The 16,758-nt window shown below is 43.3% G+C and overlaps 2 protein-coding genes across 3 annotated transcripts in view; both read left to right on the top strand.

Moving 5' to 3' along the window:
• The window catches only part of vta1 (vesicle (multivesicular body) trafficking 1), a 48,893-nt gene extending 45,105 nt beyond the window's left edge, over positions 1-3,788 (top strand). For both annotated transcript variants that reach the window (XM_084560707.1, XM_084560706.1), the window contains exon 8: positions 2,602-3,788. In XM_084560707.1, the coding sequence (XP_084416833.1) occupies positions 2,602-2,747 (146 nt within the window). In that variant the 3' untranslated portion in view covers positions 2,748-3,788. The remainder of the gene's footprint in view (positions 1-2,601) is intronic.
• Positions 3,789-6,083: 2,295 nt separating this feature from the next.
• The window catches only part of LOC311499635 (adhesion G-protein coupled receptor G6-like), a 51,538-nt gene continuing 40,863 nt past the window's right edge, over positions 6,084-16,758 (top strand). The window contains exons 1-2 of the mRNA XM_084560705.1: positions 6,084-6,292; positions 16,396-16,493. Coding sequence (XP_084416831.1) covers positions 6,291-6,292; positions 16,396-16,493 — 100 coding nt within the window. The 5' untranslated portion in view covers positions 6,084-6,290. The remainder of the gene's footprint in view (positions 6,293-16,395; positions 16,494-16,758) is intronic.

Below are 16,758 nucleotides of genomic sequence, written 5' to 3'. Positions count from 1 at the left end.
GTTGGTTAGTCCAAACTCCACTGAAAAGTTTCATCTCATCCTTTTCAAACTTAGAGTGTTCTGCTGGACTCCAGACAGTATGTCTGTTTATATCTCACAGTGTTTGAAAAGTGTCTGCTGCTTTGATAAAAAATAAATACATTTAAACCAGAAGATTGTGTGATAAAAAGAAAATGGTGGATTGATTGGAAAGAGATAGAAGTGCCAAAATAAAATAAACAGAATGAGTAAACAAGAAAGAAAGAGAGAAAGTAGTAATACTTTTGGACATGAAGTGCAGAGAGACGTGAGGAAAATAAAAACAATCCTTCAGAGATCTCAGAGAGGAAATAGAGAAGAGAGAGGACTGAAAAATAATAAATGAAAAGAGGAAGAGTGTCTGTAGTAATCAAAGACGTCCACTTCATACGGGATGGATCTTTACAGGAGGCTTTTCCTCTGCTCCTATAACATACACTGGAGTCCTATAATATAGGACATGTTATGTGGAGGAGGGTGGACTCTATAGTGTTACACCCACTGTCATATAAGATGTTTCCTCCAGAGACTCTGGTGGGTGGAGGTCTCAGAGCTGTCAACAAACATGACTTATATTTTCACCTTTAGCTGATTTTCTGAATTCAAGGTCGACGCTGAAAGGAGGCTGTAAATAAAAACTATACGAGGAGGGAATCATTCATGAATCACAGCGACTATACGTCTTCGCTTCGTCTTATCACTTTAACGCGAGGGTAGCGTTTCCTCTTTGGCTCAGAACCATGATTTTAAAAGATGACATCCGTTTGATCGGTGAAACACTTCCCTCATCCGCCCACCACTGACTGCTGGTTTAAGAAGCTGATTTATGTGTTCGCTCACATTCCGCCTGATTTATGGATTTAATTCATCTACAAATGAGTCTGAGTAACAGAAGAGCTGAGGCAGGCGAACAAGCCGAGGCAGCCGTAGGCGTTCATGAAGAAGATCGACGACAGCTTCCACGGTGGGGCGGAAAGAGGCGCTAGCATCTTGTTGCAGTAGTGACCAAAGGGTGGAGGTCCAGGACGCCATGTGAGAAAACATTCTGGACGTTTATCAGCACCAAGAACCTGAACATCGTACTTTACGTAGTTTAAAGTCAGTAGGCTAGGCTAAATAACAGAAACCTACTCGGATTTTCACCAGCGTACCTAATGTTTTGTCAAGTCAGCGTAGAGGAACCCAAGGCTAATTCTTATGTAATATTCAAGAGTATAAAATAAGGAGTGGAGATATAGTTTGTGAATTTGAAGATAAAATATAAAGTGATATGTATATGAACAGTAGCTCTGATCAATCTGTCAACATTCCACCTCAATAACTTGACCGGTCACTTTTATAACGATCAGAAAAGACGATCAGATGACGTAAGAATCACAGAGTCTACAAATGAAAACATGTAATCTTTGGTCACTTTAGGCTCCAACGTGAGTCCAACTTCACCGTCAGATTCATACATTCATGTTTTAATGATAACAAAGAGAGTGAGGAGTGATGGCGGCCATGATGAGCTGACAGGAAGTGGTTCGCCTCAGATTAACTCCAATCAGAGCTTTCTCTAAACAGACTCGTTCAAACAGTCGTTCTCTGTGGTAAATTACCCACAATCCCTCAGCGCTGACAGGTCGTTACGGGCTGACTTTCCATGACGCAGGTTGACGATGACCTTTAAGTGTTTTCAATGGAAAGTTTGAAGTGTGTTCTGACTGGATCCGGAGCGGGCGAGGCCTCAAACTGTATTTACGTAGCAGTTTAAATGTGACCCTTAATGAAATCAGTAAAATGAAAGTAGAGATGGGACGACGTCAAATCAAACAGAACGATTAAAGACGTCAATAAAATGTAACAATTAAATAGTCAGTCCCGTCTTGTTCATGTTGAGACAATTGAATTGAGAACTGAACCAATAACTCACCACAGAACGGGGGGAGGATGTTTGTTTTCATCATGTCATTTTCATACTGTGTTTGTCTTACCTGTCAATCTATCATTGCTCTAGCGATATACACTGATCAGCCATAACATTATGACCACCTTCCTAATATTGTGTAGGTCTAAGTTGTGGTGACTCATCAGAGAATGGACATGGGCCTTCTGAGGGTGTCCTGTTGTTAGTGGGGGGGGCCTTTGAGGGGAGGGGCCTCTGTGGATCATCCCACAGATACTTGATCAGTTTGGGATCTAGTGAATTTGGAGGCCAGGTCAACACCTTGTGCTGTTCTTCATGTTTTTTTTAGTTGTTCCCAAAGCGTTGAATGCGATGAATGCCAGGTCCAGAAGTTTCCCAGCAGAACATTGAACTGTCACAAGATGGTTTAAATGTTGTTCACATCTCCTGTCAGTGGTCATAATGTTGTGGCTGATCGGTGTGTATTTAGCAGACAGCGGCTCAGACAAGACGAGAGATTTGAAGTAAACAGTTTTCACATTTTATGGATGAACCAGTCGATCATGAATAAAACAGAGCTGCTGCTGAGACACGTTGAGGATGTTTTTAGTCTGGACACTTGATCAGTGTTGGGTGCTTCATTGTGACGTCTTTGTGTTGCTGTCATCCCTCCCTCCCTCCCTCTCTCCCTCCAGGCGGCGTCCAGCTGTCCCCCGAGGACTTCACCAAGGCCCAGAAGTACTGTAAGTACGCCGGCAGCGCTCTGCAGTACGAGGACGTCGGCACGGCCGTCCAGAACCTCCAGAAAGCCCTGAAGCTGCTCACCACCGGCAAAGAATGAAGCCTTTGTCCTCCTCCCAAGTGACCCCCCCCCCCCTTCTCTTCTCTTCCTTCCACTCCCCTCCTCCCCCCTGATCCTCACCCGTTCTTTTCTTTCTATCCGTCACTGATCTGGACACACACACTGACACAGTCTGTAAAGAGAGGCGTTGAGCTCGCCGTCAGACGAGGACATGATGGAAATCAGACTCCAACAATGGCTGCCTGTGTGCGACTGAGCGACCGACAGCAGAACATGTCGACTGATCAAAGCTTCACTATCGGCTCCTCGCAAGTTCATCAGGAGAAAGTCATCTTTCTGTTTTGACTCACGGTTCCAGATCAATACCGGAATGAGCCCACTGACCCTAAACCTCTGATTTGATTAGAGAGACGATCGTCTTCACCATCAGTCCATCGATAGAAGTCTAATAATCAAAGAATCACTTTTAAAGTTAAATATCTGGAGCTGTTCATTGTTTGGTTGTTTAAGACGTCTCCTTCAGATCAGACCAGACTGCATCTTTATTTCTGCTGATTTCCTTGATTAAACTAAATGAGAATAACTAATTAATGATTAATTAATCATGTGACCAGACGTCCTTCATCACAGCATCAACATATTCTGTTAAATCGCTCCATGAGAAGACGGATATTGGTCTTAGATTAGCTTAGCTTGGCTTGGCTTAGCTTAGCTTAGCTTAGTATAGCATAGCATAACATAGCTTAGCACCAAGACCGGGCGCTTCGTGACCAGACTCCAGGTTTGTCCAAGACGTCCCCTTCAGATCAGACTCATGGAGACACCTGGATTCGTCTCACTGAGGTGTTTCTCTTTCTTCTGTAATGTTTTACTTTGTTTACATATCACTGACTCTGTGGGTCCTCCTGGTCCTGGTGGTCCTGGTCCTGGTGGTCCTGGTCCTGGTCCTGGTCCTGGTCCTGGTTCTGGTCCTGGTGGTGGTGGTTTCTGATTATTTAACTTGTTTCATTGAGGCTTTAGAGGTTTTTCTCCAGAATGTGAGCGATTTGAGGCCGTTCGAATAAAAACTGTTAAAAGAGACGATTCATCGGTTTGTTTTTATTTCATCTGCTGCACAGAGGATTCATCACTCTTCCTCATTGTCTTTCTTCCTCAATGACGCCTGATTTTTCCGAGCGTCTCTCCACGTCCTCTAGGTTGAACTGGATCGATGTGAATTCTCTTTTAGATGGGAGGAAACTCGTAGGTCTGTACGACAGTTTCGGTTCTTCTCTGAGACATTTATTTAAAGACAGACTAAAGATTTTATTCTTTATCTATCTCTGCTCATACATTTTAAACAGTCAGGATCTCCACATGATTCATCAGGTTAGACGTTATTTAAAGCAGGATACCCCCTTCCTCCCCCTTTCCCCTCCCACTCCCACCTGCTCTACTCTACAATGTAGAGAAGTAGATTTCATTTAACTTCCTCCTCAGTGTTTCCTCTTTCTCAGAGCTGCTGTCACCAGTTCAGTCCTTTCTCTGAAACTCTGATTAAATGTTTTATCAGAATTTGTCTTTTTGCTGAAATCAGTTCAGTAACTAGTTCAAGAAATAAAGAAAGTTTCTGTCAGAGCGGAAAATAAAAAAAAACGGATGAGATGAAGGTTTGACTTTAAAGGTGACAAAACCATTTCATGTAATTCAGATCAAAATAAAGAGTTTATTAGAAGTTAACAGGTGGAGATGATCAATGCGTCTCCAACATGTTACCATGGAGACCGAATCAAATTCATGTACATCAAAACATTGGTCACTGAAGAAGAGGCGGAGGAGAAAGGAGGAGGAAGAATGAAAAACGGAGGACAAGGAGACTGAGCAGGAGGACGGAGAGGAGGACAAAAAGAATGTGTAGAGTCTTCACCAAGATGTCTCCACGTCTCCATAATCTCTGTCCACATTGATTCCATCTTGGTTCATCCTGTTTTTCTACCTCCATGTTTCTGTCCCTCCTGGAAACTCCTCACCTGATGATGATTAGTAAAGGTTACCATGGTTACAACCACCACCACCTCCTCCTCCTCCTCATCCATCAGGTCTGAGGTTTTGATTCTGATCAGTAGAAGAACCGGTGTCCCACTGTCCCACTAAAGAAGTTTATTTTGCAGCAGGAAGTGTTTGAAGGTTGAGTCCTCTTCCTCTCTCGTCCTCTACGTTCATGACGTTGAGGGGTTTTGTTGTTTTTTCCGCACAGGTTCATCGTGATGCAAATGAGTGTTTTTATCGGAGAGGAAGCTGAAGGCAAATGAGGCGCAGCAGCAGCAGCAGCTCTTTGTTCCCCCTCAGTGTCCCCATTGTCCTCCCAGTCTTTATCGTTGGATGACTGACGGCAGGTTAGTGACGGTGGACGGTTTGATGTCTCTGATGAGTTCAGTCTGAATCTGTCCATCGTCTTATTCTCTACATTCAAACATAATGAAGCTGTGGCGTCTCCAACCTAACTCTCAGCTGACTGGTCCAATAACACAGTCAACGAGACGTCTGTTCTCAGGTCTTTAGGTGTCTAAAAGAGAAGACACACGTGGACATCTTTATGTCCACAGATGTTTGGAGGTCCACAGACACTCTGACTGTGTGATTGTGTCTTTCAGACGTCTAAAGGTTTTAACAGATGTCTAAAAGTGTCTCTGTGCGTCTGGAAAGACTTTAATGGACGTCAAAATGCAAAACCAAGACGTGTGGACGTCTTTGGGTGTATTTGGAGACGTGTGGACGTCCAGAAAATATTCAACAGGACGTACGAAGAGGAAGAGGAAGAAGAAAGAGAGGAATGAGAGGAAAGGAATAAGAAGGAAGAGAGGAAGAAGATGAAAGAGAAGAAAAGGTAGTAGAAGAGAAGAAGTTTTTTATTTCTCCAACTTTATCTCTTAACAGAAATAATTTTTCACAATAAAGGCTAAACGCTCCTCTGAGTTGTTAGTTTCTCTTGTGATTGTTTTGTTGCAACTTAACATTTATATATATATATAAATATATTTATATTATATAGATAGATAGATAGATAGACAGATAGATAGATAGATAGATAGATAGATAGATAGATAGATAGATAGATAGATAGATTCACTGTTTTCTTCATTCATTGATATTTTTATACCAGTCGTTTTATTTTGAAACTTTTCCACTGACTCTGTCCGGCTGCCTCTTATTTTGACAGCCTGACCGGAAGACGCGCTCGGCTCGTTGGTCTCGTTGACTCCAGCTTGACTCCGGCTCAGACGCCGCTTCTCTCCGAGTGGAAGCATCTTGACACAGTCTGCCGCCGCCGCCGGGGAGTCCGGATCAGTGAAGCAAACCCACCCGACCCGACCCGACCCGACCCGGACAGGACAGGACAGGAGAGGAAAGTCCCTCAATCTCCGCTTCTACAAACTTTGGAGACTTTTACGCATTTTGGAATTTTTTTTTTTTCCCTCTCATTTGGAAACTCCTGGAAGTTTGAGCTCCAGAGAAAGTTCAGCAGCAGCAGCAGCAGTTGATGTGTTAGTGTCAAAGGGAGAATGATCCTGAGGAGCCACCAGCTGCTGCTCCACTGAAAACATGTGAGTACTCATCCTCATCATCCTCATCATCCTCATGGTCTCTGGTTTCTAACTTTTGTCAAATCAGACTCTTAAGGATCAGTAGAAACATGGTGGACTTTCAGTTGTTTTCCTTCTAAAAAGTCATGAATTCAACTTTTGCTGCTGCACAAAAAAATAACTAAAATAAAAACAGAAGTCAGGTTTTAACTTCCCTCTGGATCAGCTCTGATGGTGAAGTTTGACTGAGTCAGACTCTTCTCTTTTTCCCTAAGTTGAGGCTGAAGTGTGGAAAAAAAAGGAGCAGAGCTGTTTTCCATGATGCTGTTGGCTCCTATAGCTGCATATGTTTACAATCTGTCTGAGAGAAGAAGAAGAAGAAGAAGAGGAGCAGGGATGTGATGAAAAATGTTTCACTGAAGTTTTTACTCGAGTAAAAGAATCAGAAACTCCTGAGATCTGAGGTTTTCATTCTAGAGAATAAGAGCAACCAAAGATCTTTGATTTTATTTCATTTATCTGATGATCGTTTGTTAGGAAATATCAGAAAAATACCAAATGAGTCCAAAATATTCAGTTCTTCTTTTGAGTATAACTCTTATCTGACTCTAAAGTAAGTTTTAAGACAAAGAGAAAAATGTTTTTCCAGATTTAAACAAATTTTCTGATGTTAATTTGAAAACTTTCCCGGAGGTTTGACGTCAGCAGAGCCCAAGAAAACACTGAAATGTAGTGAAATCTGAATAAGCTGAAATGTCTGAGAAAGTAGAAAAACTGAAAAGAAAATGAGAGAAAACTAAAGTTTGATGAGTTTATTTTAGGTTGTAAAAGAGATGAAGGTGAAGTATAACCGTTTTATTTTTATTATTAGTTCTAATTTGAAACTTTCACATAGTTGGAGAAACATCGAGATTTCGTAAATTCTTTCCAGATTTTTCCTAAAATGTGCAGAAAAATCCAGAAAATGTAAAATGAATGTTATGTTTAATCATGTGAAGGAATAAGACGAATCTAATGGAATGAATAAATCAGTCAACACAGCAGCTGTATTCTCAGTTGCCAGTTTATTAGGTACGTCTAACTGTAAATATGTTGATTTGATTTGAACGGTCCTGAAATAAAAAGTGATCCGTGTTTGTCTGAAGTCTCTGAGAGGACTTGATGTTAGTTCTGAGGGTTTGAGATGAGCTCTTATTTAAGGAGTTCCTCATGTTTTGTCCTAATTCAGAGAGTTTTTAATGTTCAGACTCCTGTCAGTATTTAGAAGCAGTTTTACGTGTTAGCATGGAGGTCTACGAGGATTGACTCACTGCTTCAGTCAGCATCTAGTGGACGTTAGAGGAACTGCAGCGTTCTCAAGCCAGCGTCATTTCTCCGTTGTTGCTAAACTGGTCACGTTTCCATCCCACCACAGCTGCTCATTGTTTTTAGTGCTGATCGGCAGATACTAGCATGCTAAAATGCTAAGCTAAGAGTTTGGAATTTCATGCTAACATGCTATATATCCCACGATGCAACGCTGGCCTGTGTGTGAGCTACGAAACGTCTTTCAGAGAGATGTTATTATTGAAATATGTTTCGATCGAAGACTTCCGCGCGTTCTCAGAAGCAGTTTAGTGGTAAAGCGTTGACATGTTCTCGTTGTTCAAAGTCCCTCTGCTCTGATGTGACTCCACTTTATCAAAGGAAGTGTTGTTTAAGGTGGAATCCGTCTCTGCCAGCTGTTACACAACCTGAGAAGGCGATCGGCCCAGAAAACACGCCCAGAGTCCCAGGAGGTGAAGCTCTCAAACAAACCGTCTTTAAACGGAGACGGCAGGTGACGTCAAATGACGTCCTGTTGACAGGAAGTGTTGCTGTGGTGGTGGAGGTGAGGGTGGGGGGGTGTTACCTGTTCACCAGGTGTACTGGCAGACACGACCGACCACGATACGAGGAGATGGTTTACAGGTCGAGCTGATGAAATCAAGACGGTGAAGGATGCAGAGAGGAATGTGCTTTAATTAAATTAAAGGGGACGAGGTGATGATGATACTCAGATTAATAACCAGGAGTCCCCCTTAATTCACCTGCTGGTCAGAGAGACAGGCCGAGGGGAGGATTTCAAAGTAAAGGTGGAAGAAAGAAGCTGCTGTAAGATGCGAACAAGATGTGTTCTCCAAGAGTGACGAGTGTTAGTCTGGAAGGGATTTGCTTAGTCTAGCATTTAGTCTGGAAACAGGAGCTCAGCTCAGTCCACGGACACACGAGTAAAAAAGCCTCTAAACTAGAGCCGTCAGTAATAAAAACACATTCATGCAAATTCATTTGAAAGCCACAATTAACACACACACCTATGTATATATGTGTGTTGTGTTATTATGACCTTGGCCCAAGTTGTAGTCGTAGAAGCGTTGGATGCAGCAGTAACACCGTGGAAAGAAAGCAGAATCCAAAGTGGACTCAGACGTCTTTAACACTGTGAGACAAAGAGGACGTCCTGTCAGATGACTCTCTACTAGAACTGTATCTATTTATCTGTATTTACTGTCAAAGACAAATCATTTGCTTTCATCACCATTCAGTATTTTAATCTGTTGACAGCTGTGCTCTCGTCTTGTCTTGTCGTCCCAGTGAGACCAGAGACATTTATTATTTACTGTTTAGAAAATAGTTCAGTTCGATGGGATTGAAAGGTTTGAAACCGGACGTCGAGCCCCAGATTACCTCCCTTCCTCCTCCACCACAGCTGATGGGAGCGACTAGAAACTGAGAGGTTTCACCAGCGCCACAGAATCAGATAACTCACAAACACAAGCCACGCGTGGACGTCTTTAGAGGCGACTTGTTAAGAAACATCAGGTGATGCTGTTGTGGAGACGTCCTGCTTGATCACTGAGCAACTTCTGCATGCATTAGAGTGGTTACCAGGAATCTGCTTCTAAAGAAGGACACAAGAAGAAGAGTTGTGCAGTTTCAGGACAAATGTTTTTATTAATTTAAAGATGCTCTGAGTCGTTGTGGTGCGACCGAGCGATCGGGACTTCTGGGCCACAAAATGTCTGACTCCAGGCGGAGGGTTCACTGCTCGGCGCTGCAGACACAATCAATTGCTGCCTTTATGCGGCCGTGTGTCTGCAGCCTCGTTCGCTGACCTCCCTCCTGCTCGTCATTCATTTCCATACTGGAGACGGAGGCTGGAGGGGGGAGGGAGGAGGGGGGAGGGAGGAAACGAGATGCATGACTTGACAAAGAGGCGAGTTTTTTCTTTAATGTCAGGAGCTGCATGAAATTGCGTCGCTGAACGCAACAAAGCCCGGCGGCGACGTTCCAAAATCGAGCCCTGTTCTCTGGGCTTTAAATATTTATGATTCTGTTCTGGAGTGTTTGAGGAGTTGTGGTTCAGTTCAGATGAAGAGAGAACAAAAATAAAAAGGAAAACAACTTCTAATTAAAAGCTCAGGGAGACGTCTGTCCTCGTGTCTTTTCACGCTCCTTCGTCTTCAGTTGATCTGCACAGGACGACCGTGGAGTCAGTCAGAGCTTCACTGCTGCAGACTCTGTGACGGTTAATGAACCTGAACCTGAACCTGAACCTGAACGCAGCAGATAATGTTTTTTCTTTGAGTATCAGATGAAGCTCTTCATCCAGAGGGTTACAGGTCATTAGCTGTAGCTGCTTTGCATCAGCGTGGACTTCCCCTTTGGAGGTTTACTGGGCAGTGCCAGGTGGGAGGACATCCCGAGGAAAGACCCACGACCTACATATCTTATCTGGCCTGGGAATTCCTTGGGGTCCCTCAGGAGGAACTGGAAACGGGAGCGTGACTTCTGGAATATACCCAGCTTCAGCCACTGAGGTGTTTCAGTCTCTCCAGGTGGTGTTTCAATTCTCCACCCCTTCAACACCAACTGAAACCAACCTCAGTGATTTTCCTGAAGGCTGTTGGCTTTCTCTGTCTTTGAGGTTCATTTATGTGTCACTCTTACCGGGTATATCCAAAACAAACAAGCGAACAATGGACCCAACAGGTTTTTGGACGTACCACGCCCTGGATTACTGAGATCCTTCACACACCTGTTCATAGTCGCTATAACTTGGCGCTGTGAATCTCTGTTATGTCTGTTTTTAAGTCTTTGGTTTATCTGTAGTTTCTTACAGTCTGCTGACAGCAGCGACAGATAAATATGTCAAAGTCGTCTCAGAGACAACAGGCCGACGTCCACGTTTAGCTTTGGTTCACTGTGGATCTGAGGAATCTGTGCTGAAGCAGAGGAGGCTGTGAATGGATGATATCATTTCCTGCCTTATTTTCAAGTTGTCTGGGTGACCTCTGACCTTCTTAGTGTGGCTAAATCATACGGTTGACGCTACCTCTGCTGTTGCACTTGGCTAAAATGTTATTTCTAGTTTTAATATTGAACGTTGTGGCATATTTTCTCCACGGAGTCAAATTAAGACGACGTCTCAACCAAAGATAATTCTGCTATTAAGGACAGATTTATGCTGCAGACCTCAACAGCTGTGACTGGTCTGAAATTCATTTCCTCGTCCTCGTCGTCTTGGACTTCTTCCTCCTTCACACCGTCTACTCAGACGTCTTCTGTCTTTTCTGCTGCAGTGATTTCAGTCAGAGTAACTGCTGATTAACATTCATTAGCTCCGTCTTCTGAGTGAGCCGCTCAGTTTGAAGAGCCACAGAAAACCCAAACCCTCCACCAGAGCCGGGTTTAAAAACTGGACTTGCCGATTCAAATCAACCTTAGCAGCTTCTCCACTTCAACCTGGCCTCATTCACATTTTATTCACGTCCGTATTTAATATGGCGTTGTAGCCACTGACCTAATCAAATAGGATTTTCCACTTTTGAGATAATAATGCAACATACAGTTCTAAGCCAAAATGTTTTTACCACATGCCTGATTCAGTTTAGATGTCAGTCTTTCAGTTTAGTTTTCACTGCTCCATGATCTCATGATTCACTTTGAGAAAGAGACATTTCTTTATACTGATTTTGTTGAAACTAGAGGGAGAAACACTGAGGAGACTCCACAACTCTCTGGAACTAATGACATTAGTTTGGTGAAAATCTCTTTCAGAACTAAGCTAAACTGTTCTGAAAGAGAAATCTCTCTAAATGGATCAAGTTGGCCTTTATCAGTTTAGTGGTCTCATTACAGAACGATGCACAGATCCATTGCAGAAGTATCTCATACACCAGGGGTGACAGGTTGCCAGTGATGTTGTTGTGCCTGGTGAATTAGGATGCCTGCTGCCGTGGCTTTGATGAACTGTGTCTGAGAAAGGAAGATGTGATTTGGAGAAAGGAGGAATGAATAAGTGTCTCGACTTGTCTGAACAAGCTCGTTACACATCTGCTGAATGTAGATGGACGGCTCCAACAGAATCAGTTGTGGGAAACTGCTGGACGTCCAACAACAACAAGATTATGATTCATGCTAGCAGCTCTGTGAGGCTGAGCTAAAAAGCTATTATACTGTCAATGCTAACAAGCTGATGATGAGGACTTAAACTGTTAAGTCTGTTAACTTAAGGTCTGTTCACACGGGATCAGTTTTACCTGGAGACGTCACGTGATCTGACTCTAATTTACTGACTTTATCTCTTGCTATGACGTCTCTGCTACTTCCTGAGTTAATATTATTTCTCTACACTTTCTGTCAGGGTTAGTTACACATTCAGATTAATGATAAAAAATATAGTAAAATATATATACTTTCCTCCAAAGGTAGACCACAAAGCTGGCTGCACATTTTTGGACATTTTGTACTAATAAACTCATTGCTTAGTTTAGCCACCTGCCCGTCGAGGCAGGTTGTCTGGCTGGAGTTGTCTGTGTCCTGGGCAGATCAGATGGAGGAGGCTTTTGAGCGGAGGTGGACCAAGTATGAGGAGCTGGTAGGGGAATGCCGAAGCAACGGGTGGAAGACCCGATACAGCCCTATCGAGGTTGGGTGCAGACGGTTCACTGGCCAGTCACTCTGCTGGGCTCTCAGGCTGTTAGGCATAAGGGGACTGCACAGCAAGAAAGCCATCAAGAACATCACTGACGCCGCTGAGAAGGCGTCAAGATGGCTGCGGATTAAGAGGGGTGATCCGTGGACCACACAAACTACGTAGACCCAGCCAGGGACTGATTACCCCCTGCTGGGTCACCTGGGCGAGGGTGTATGATGTCGAAAGACCCGAAACACCTGATGACCCCTGGTTACATCACTGATGATGTGTCTAAGTTGGCATCGCGAGGTGTGTATTGAACCATTCACGACCCCAAGAGGATGAACTAGAACGTCTCCTATAACGTCATGACCAGAGCCAGAATATATATAAATAGTTCTACCCTTCATGCTGCTGCCCGTCTGGGACGTACCTGCTGACAAGAATCACAGAGCGCTGATTTCTCAGAATGTTTGTCTGGTCTTTTCCAGGAGTTTGACATTTGTATAAATAGTAAATATGCTGAGTTACTGGTCTGCCAGCCAGCGGCTGTGTTTTGGAAATAAACACCGAAAAGCTTTGTCACCGAGAAAGTATGTTTAAATAAATTCCCTGAGATGTGGTTCTACTGGAGAACAACCAGTGCAGTTTGTGAAAATGGGTCGACCTGTGTGAGAGCTGAGGGTTTATCTAGTCACTAAAAATAACCTGGACAGATTGAGGTGATAAATTCTCACAGTGACACAGGGAAGCTGTGGCTAACATGTGTTCCACCCTCTCTGACCAGCCTCAGCTCGCTTCATTTGTTCTAGAACAGAGTGTGATTGCTGTGTTCACACCAGAACAAACAAAGCAGCGCTCCTGGTTTAGGAACAAAGACCAGGGTGGGATATTTATTAAAAGAACAAACCGGGATAAATATTTATCCCAAGGGTTAGGGTTAGGGTTAGGGTTTGACGTGGCTACACCCGGCCCCTGGAAACTGACCACTAGGAGTCCCAGAGAGTTTCAGGAGGTTTTTAGGAACATGCCACTGAAAGGGTGACTGCTGCGTTCACACCAGAACAACCGAACTGACCAGAGGGATAAACAGTTTGGGAACAATGATGATATGCTGTTTGTTCTGCTCGGTCAGGAATCAGTGTCGAGTTTCAGATACAGACATTCCTGGAATTTAAGGTCATGTTGCTGGTGTTTCCACCCTTATTTCGAAATGATAATCAACCCCTGTTTTATCTTCACTGGTGAAATCAAGCCAAACTTTCCGCTGTCTCCTCTCTGCAAACACGGCGTCATCACTAAAAGGCCGATAAGCTCAGAGGAAACCACTCGTTTAGAGGTGAGACTTTAAAACTAGCTCTTGATTCTCTTCTTCTGAAGTTAGAAGGATAAAGATCAATAAAAACCCAGACCCCTGCACTGATGTGGCCTGAAACTCAAACACCTGATTTGTTCAGAAGTCCTCACCTGGACACAGGACACACAGGAAAGTAACTCAGACTTGCTTCACTTTAACTCAAACACATCCCTGTGTGATTCCACGTCAGCGCGTCCTCCATAGGGTTTTGATTTTCAGATCGCCGTGTGGTTAGCCCTGATGAACTACAGATGACAGGCCTCCTCCACCTTCTCTTTAACCTCCGGTGGGCAGAGAAAAGCGTCCTGACCTCAGCTCCGTCAGGAAAATAAGAGATGGCGAGTGTGTCGTAAAGGATGGATGGGATCCAAAGAGAGCTGATGTGTGAATAAAACATGAAGCAGCCTGCTGACCTCTGACCTCATCTGTCTGCTCAGACTCTTGAGCTTCAGCTTGTTTCTCAGTCGTCTTCATCAGCCATTCAGATGCAGAGTTAATAGTTTATGACATGTCCAACAAAACAAACTCAAAAGCTGAACATGGACTCAAAGGTTAAGTGGTGAAAAGTCTTAATTTCGGTCTTGGCAGGTGAAGATAATGAGTAGCTGGTTGGTTGTGGAAGGCAGGAAGGAAGCTGAACTGTCTGGAGATCTTTGGGTGGAGAGCTTCTCCAAATTCAGAACGACTAGCCTGCGTCCTCCAGAGTTTGTCCTTCAGAATTAAATTTATCAAGTCCAAACTACCAAGTCTGAAGTTCATATATTGATTATATGGTCTTATATGGTGGTGCTCTGATGATGAAGTTATTTTTTCCTTTGTATTGGTTGAAACATGCTCCATAATGAAATCCAGATGTTACCAGACTCTGATAAGAATTGATTCTGTCTAGTTTCCCTGTGCTCCCAGTCTTTAAGCTAATCTGAGTTAGGTTAGAGGTTTTTTTGTTGTTGTATCGACTGAAAGACACATAATAATATCCTGATGCAGAATTACCAGACTCTGATTGTGATAAGAGCTCAGTCCAGCTACATCAGGCTAGTTAGTGTTACCTCTGCTAACCCTAAACATGCTAATGCTAACATGAATTTCTATGCACTGACATAAGACGTGAACTAGTTTTGTTGTATTTATGCCTGACAACCTTCCACTGTCCACAGCTCGTCTCATTAACATTGTCTGTTAGCTCGTGACAGTGTTATTATCCCCCGAGGGAGCGATCTGATTGGCTCCCTGGAGCTCTGACTCTCCACAAACACAAACATGAAATGAAGGCGTAGGTGGTTCCCACTGTGATCTCTGCGTTCATTTAATCTGTCACACAAACACAAACGTTATCTGCGACAAAACACACGATTGTCTTCGTCTTTGTTGAGGTTTTATTTTAGGTGAGATGACAATGAAACGAATCTTTCAACCTGACGTGATGCGCTCTGTAACATCTCAGCTCGTATCTGCTCTCCTCAGCTCGCTGTTCCTCTGCTCAGCTCAGGTTGAGTATCTGTTGTTCAGAAAACTCCTGCAGCTGTCAGGAAGATGCTTGAGATCCTGAAGTCGAGTTTTACAACTTCGGTTTGATTATTTTCTCTGGCGGTTTGGTTGATGAATCACGCTGCTGCTTACAGATGCTGACAGGTTTGATCTACAGATTCTGCTGAAGATTATCTCCTTTTTCATAGTGACTCCAGCTGCTCTCGGCTTTAGAAGAGAGCAGCAAACAGCCGCTCTCGTCATTGCACTCATGCTTTTTACTTTCATTACAAAACTCAGGGAGTTTTGTGTGTTTCCCAAACTCTGACTCTTGACATTATAAACATGACGCTATCTCCTTTAAAACTATTTTATTAGATACCAAACTTAGATGTTGAAGCTGTAACAAACGGGAGGAATTTATTGACATGAATGTCATAAATGTCTAAGTTACTCAGGACCAGTAAAACTTCACTTGGTGCAACTGTGCAACTAGATGTTTGGTCCTACGATTTTAAATTAATTATATTAGAAAACAGTAACAAATACAGTCCTCCTAAAAAATATGTGCTTCCCTCAAAATGTTCTACATTCCTTCATAAGAAAACATGGGGGGTGCTAATGTCCTGGTTTGGGCCTGTTCTGCTGCATCTGGACCAGGACGTCCTGTCATCATTGATGGACCAATGAATTCTGAATTCTACCAGTGAACTCTAAAAGAAAATGTCAGGACATCTGTCCATGAGCTGAATGTGAAGAGAAACTGGGTCATGCAGCAAGACAACGAGAACCAAGAACACAAGTGGTTCTACAAAAGAACGGTTAAAGAAGAACAAGATGAATGTTTAGGAACGGCCAAGTCAAAGTCCTGACCTTAATCCAATAGAAATGTTGTGGAAGGACCTGAAGCAAGCAGTTGATGTGAGGAAACCCACCAACATCTCAGAACTGAAGTGGTTCTGTTCTGAGGAATGGGCTAAAATTCCTCCAAGCTGCTGTAGACCACTGATCAGCTGTTACCAGAAACATTTAGTGACAAGGAGGTCACAGCAGATACTGGAAACAAGGAGGACATGATATGAACACATGATTCTTTTTTTTTTTTCTGAATAAATAAACGCGAAAGAAAAATGTGAAATTTAGCTGATGTTTTGCACAAATGTAGAATATTCTCAAAGGTGCAAATACTTCTAATTATCACTGTAATTCCATAAAATGGATCATGGTTGTCAAAATAAACATATGGATGAACTTGTATTGATCAGTGGAAGCTAATAGATGCTGCTGATGCAGGAACCAGAGACCTCGTGAATCAGGAGTTCATGTTGTTCTGTGTTTTACAAACTAATTTCCTTCTTTCAGGGAGTCCTGTACAGGAGGAGGAGGAGGAGGAGGAGGAAGGTGGAGGCTCCGTCAGATCGTCCCAGTCGTCCTGCTGTGGATGAGCCTACACAGACACGGTAGGATCCCGACCTCTGCCTCCATTTATCCAGCTGATCTGACAGGAGACGTTGAAAACCGTGTTGCTCTCACAGACGTCAAACTGACGAGGAGTCGATATTCCAGACGGAGCTGAGACGACTTCCTCCAAAAGCTGGAAAGAAACTTTAAATCAGACTTTTCTATAATCTCTGTGTGTGTGTGTGCAGATAACTTCACATGCTTTTGTACTTCTATCTTTGTGAGGACCAGTGAGAGTTTCAAAGCTGAAGGACACACATCTTA

This window comes from Chelon labrosus (assembly GCF_963514085.1).
Source record: "Chelon labrosus genome assembly, chromosome: 14".
Lineage (NCBI taxonomy): Eukaryota > Metazoa > Chordata > Actinopteri > Mugiliformes > Mugilidae > Chelon > Chelon labrosus.
This window is presented reverse-complemented; position numbering and strand designations above follow the sequence as displayed.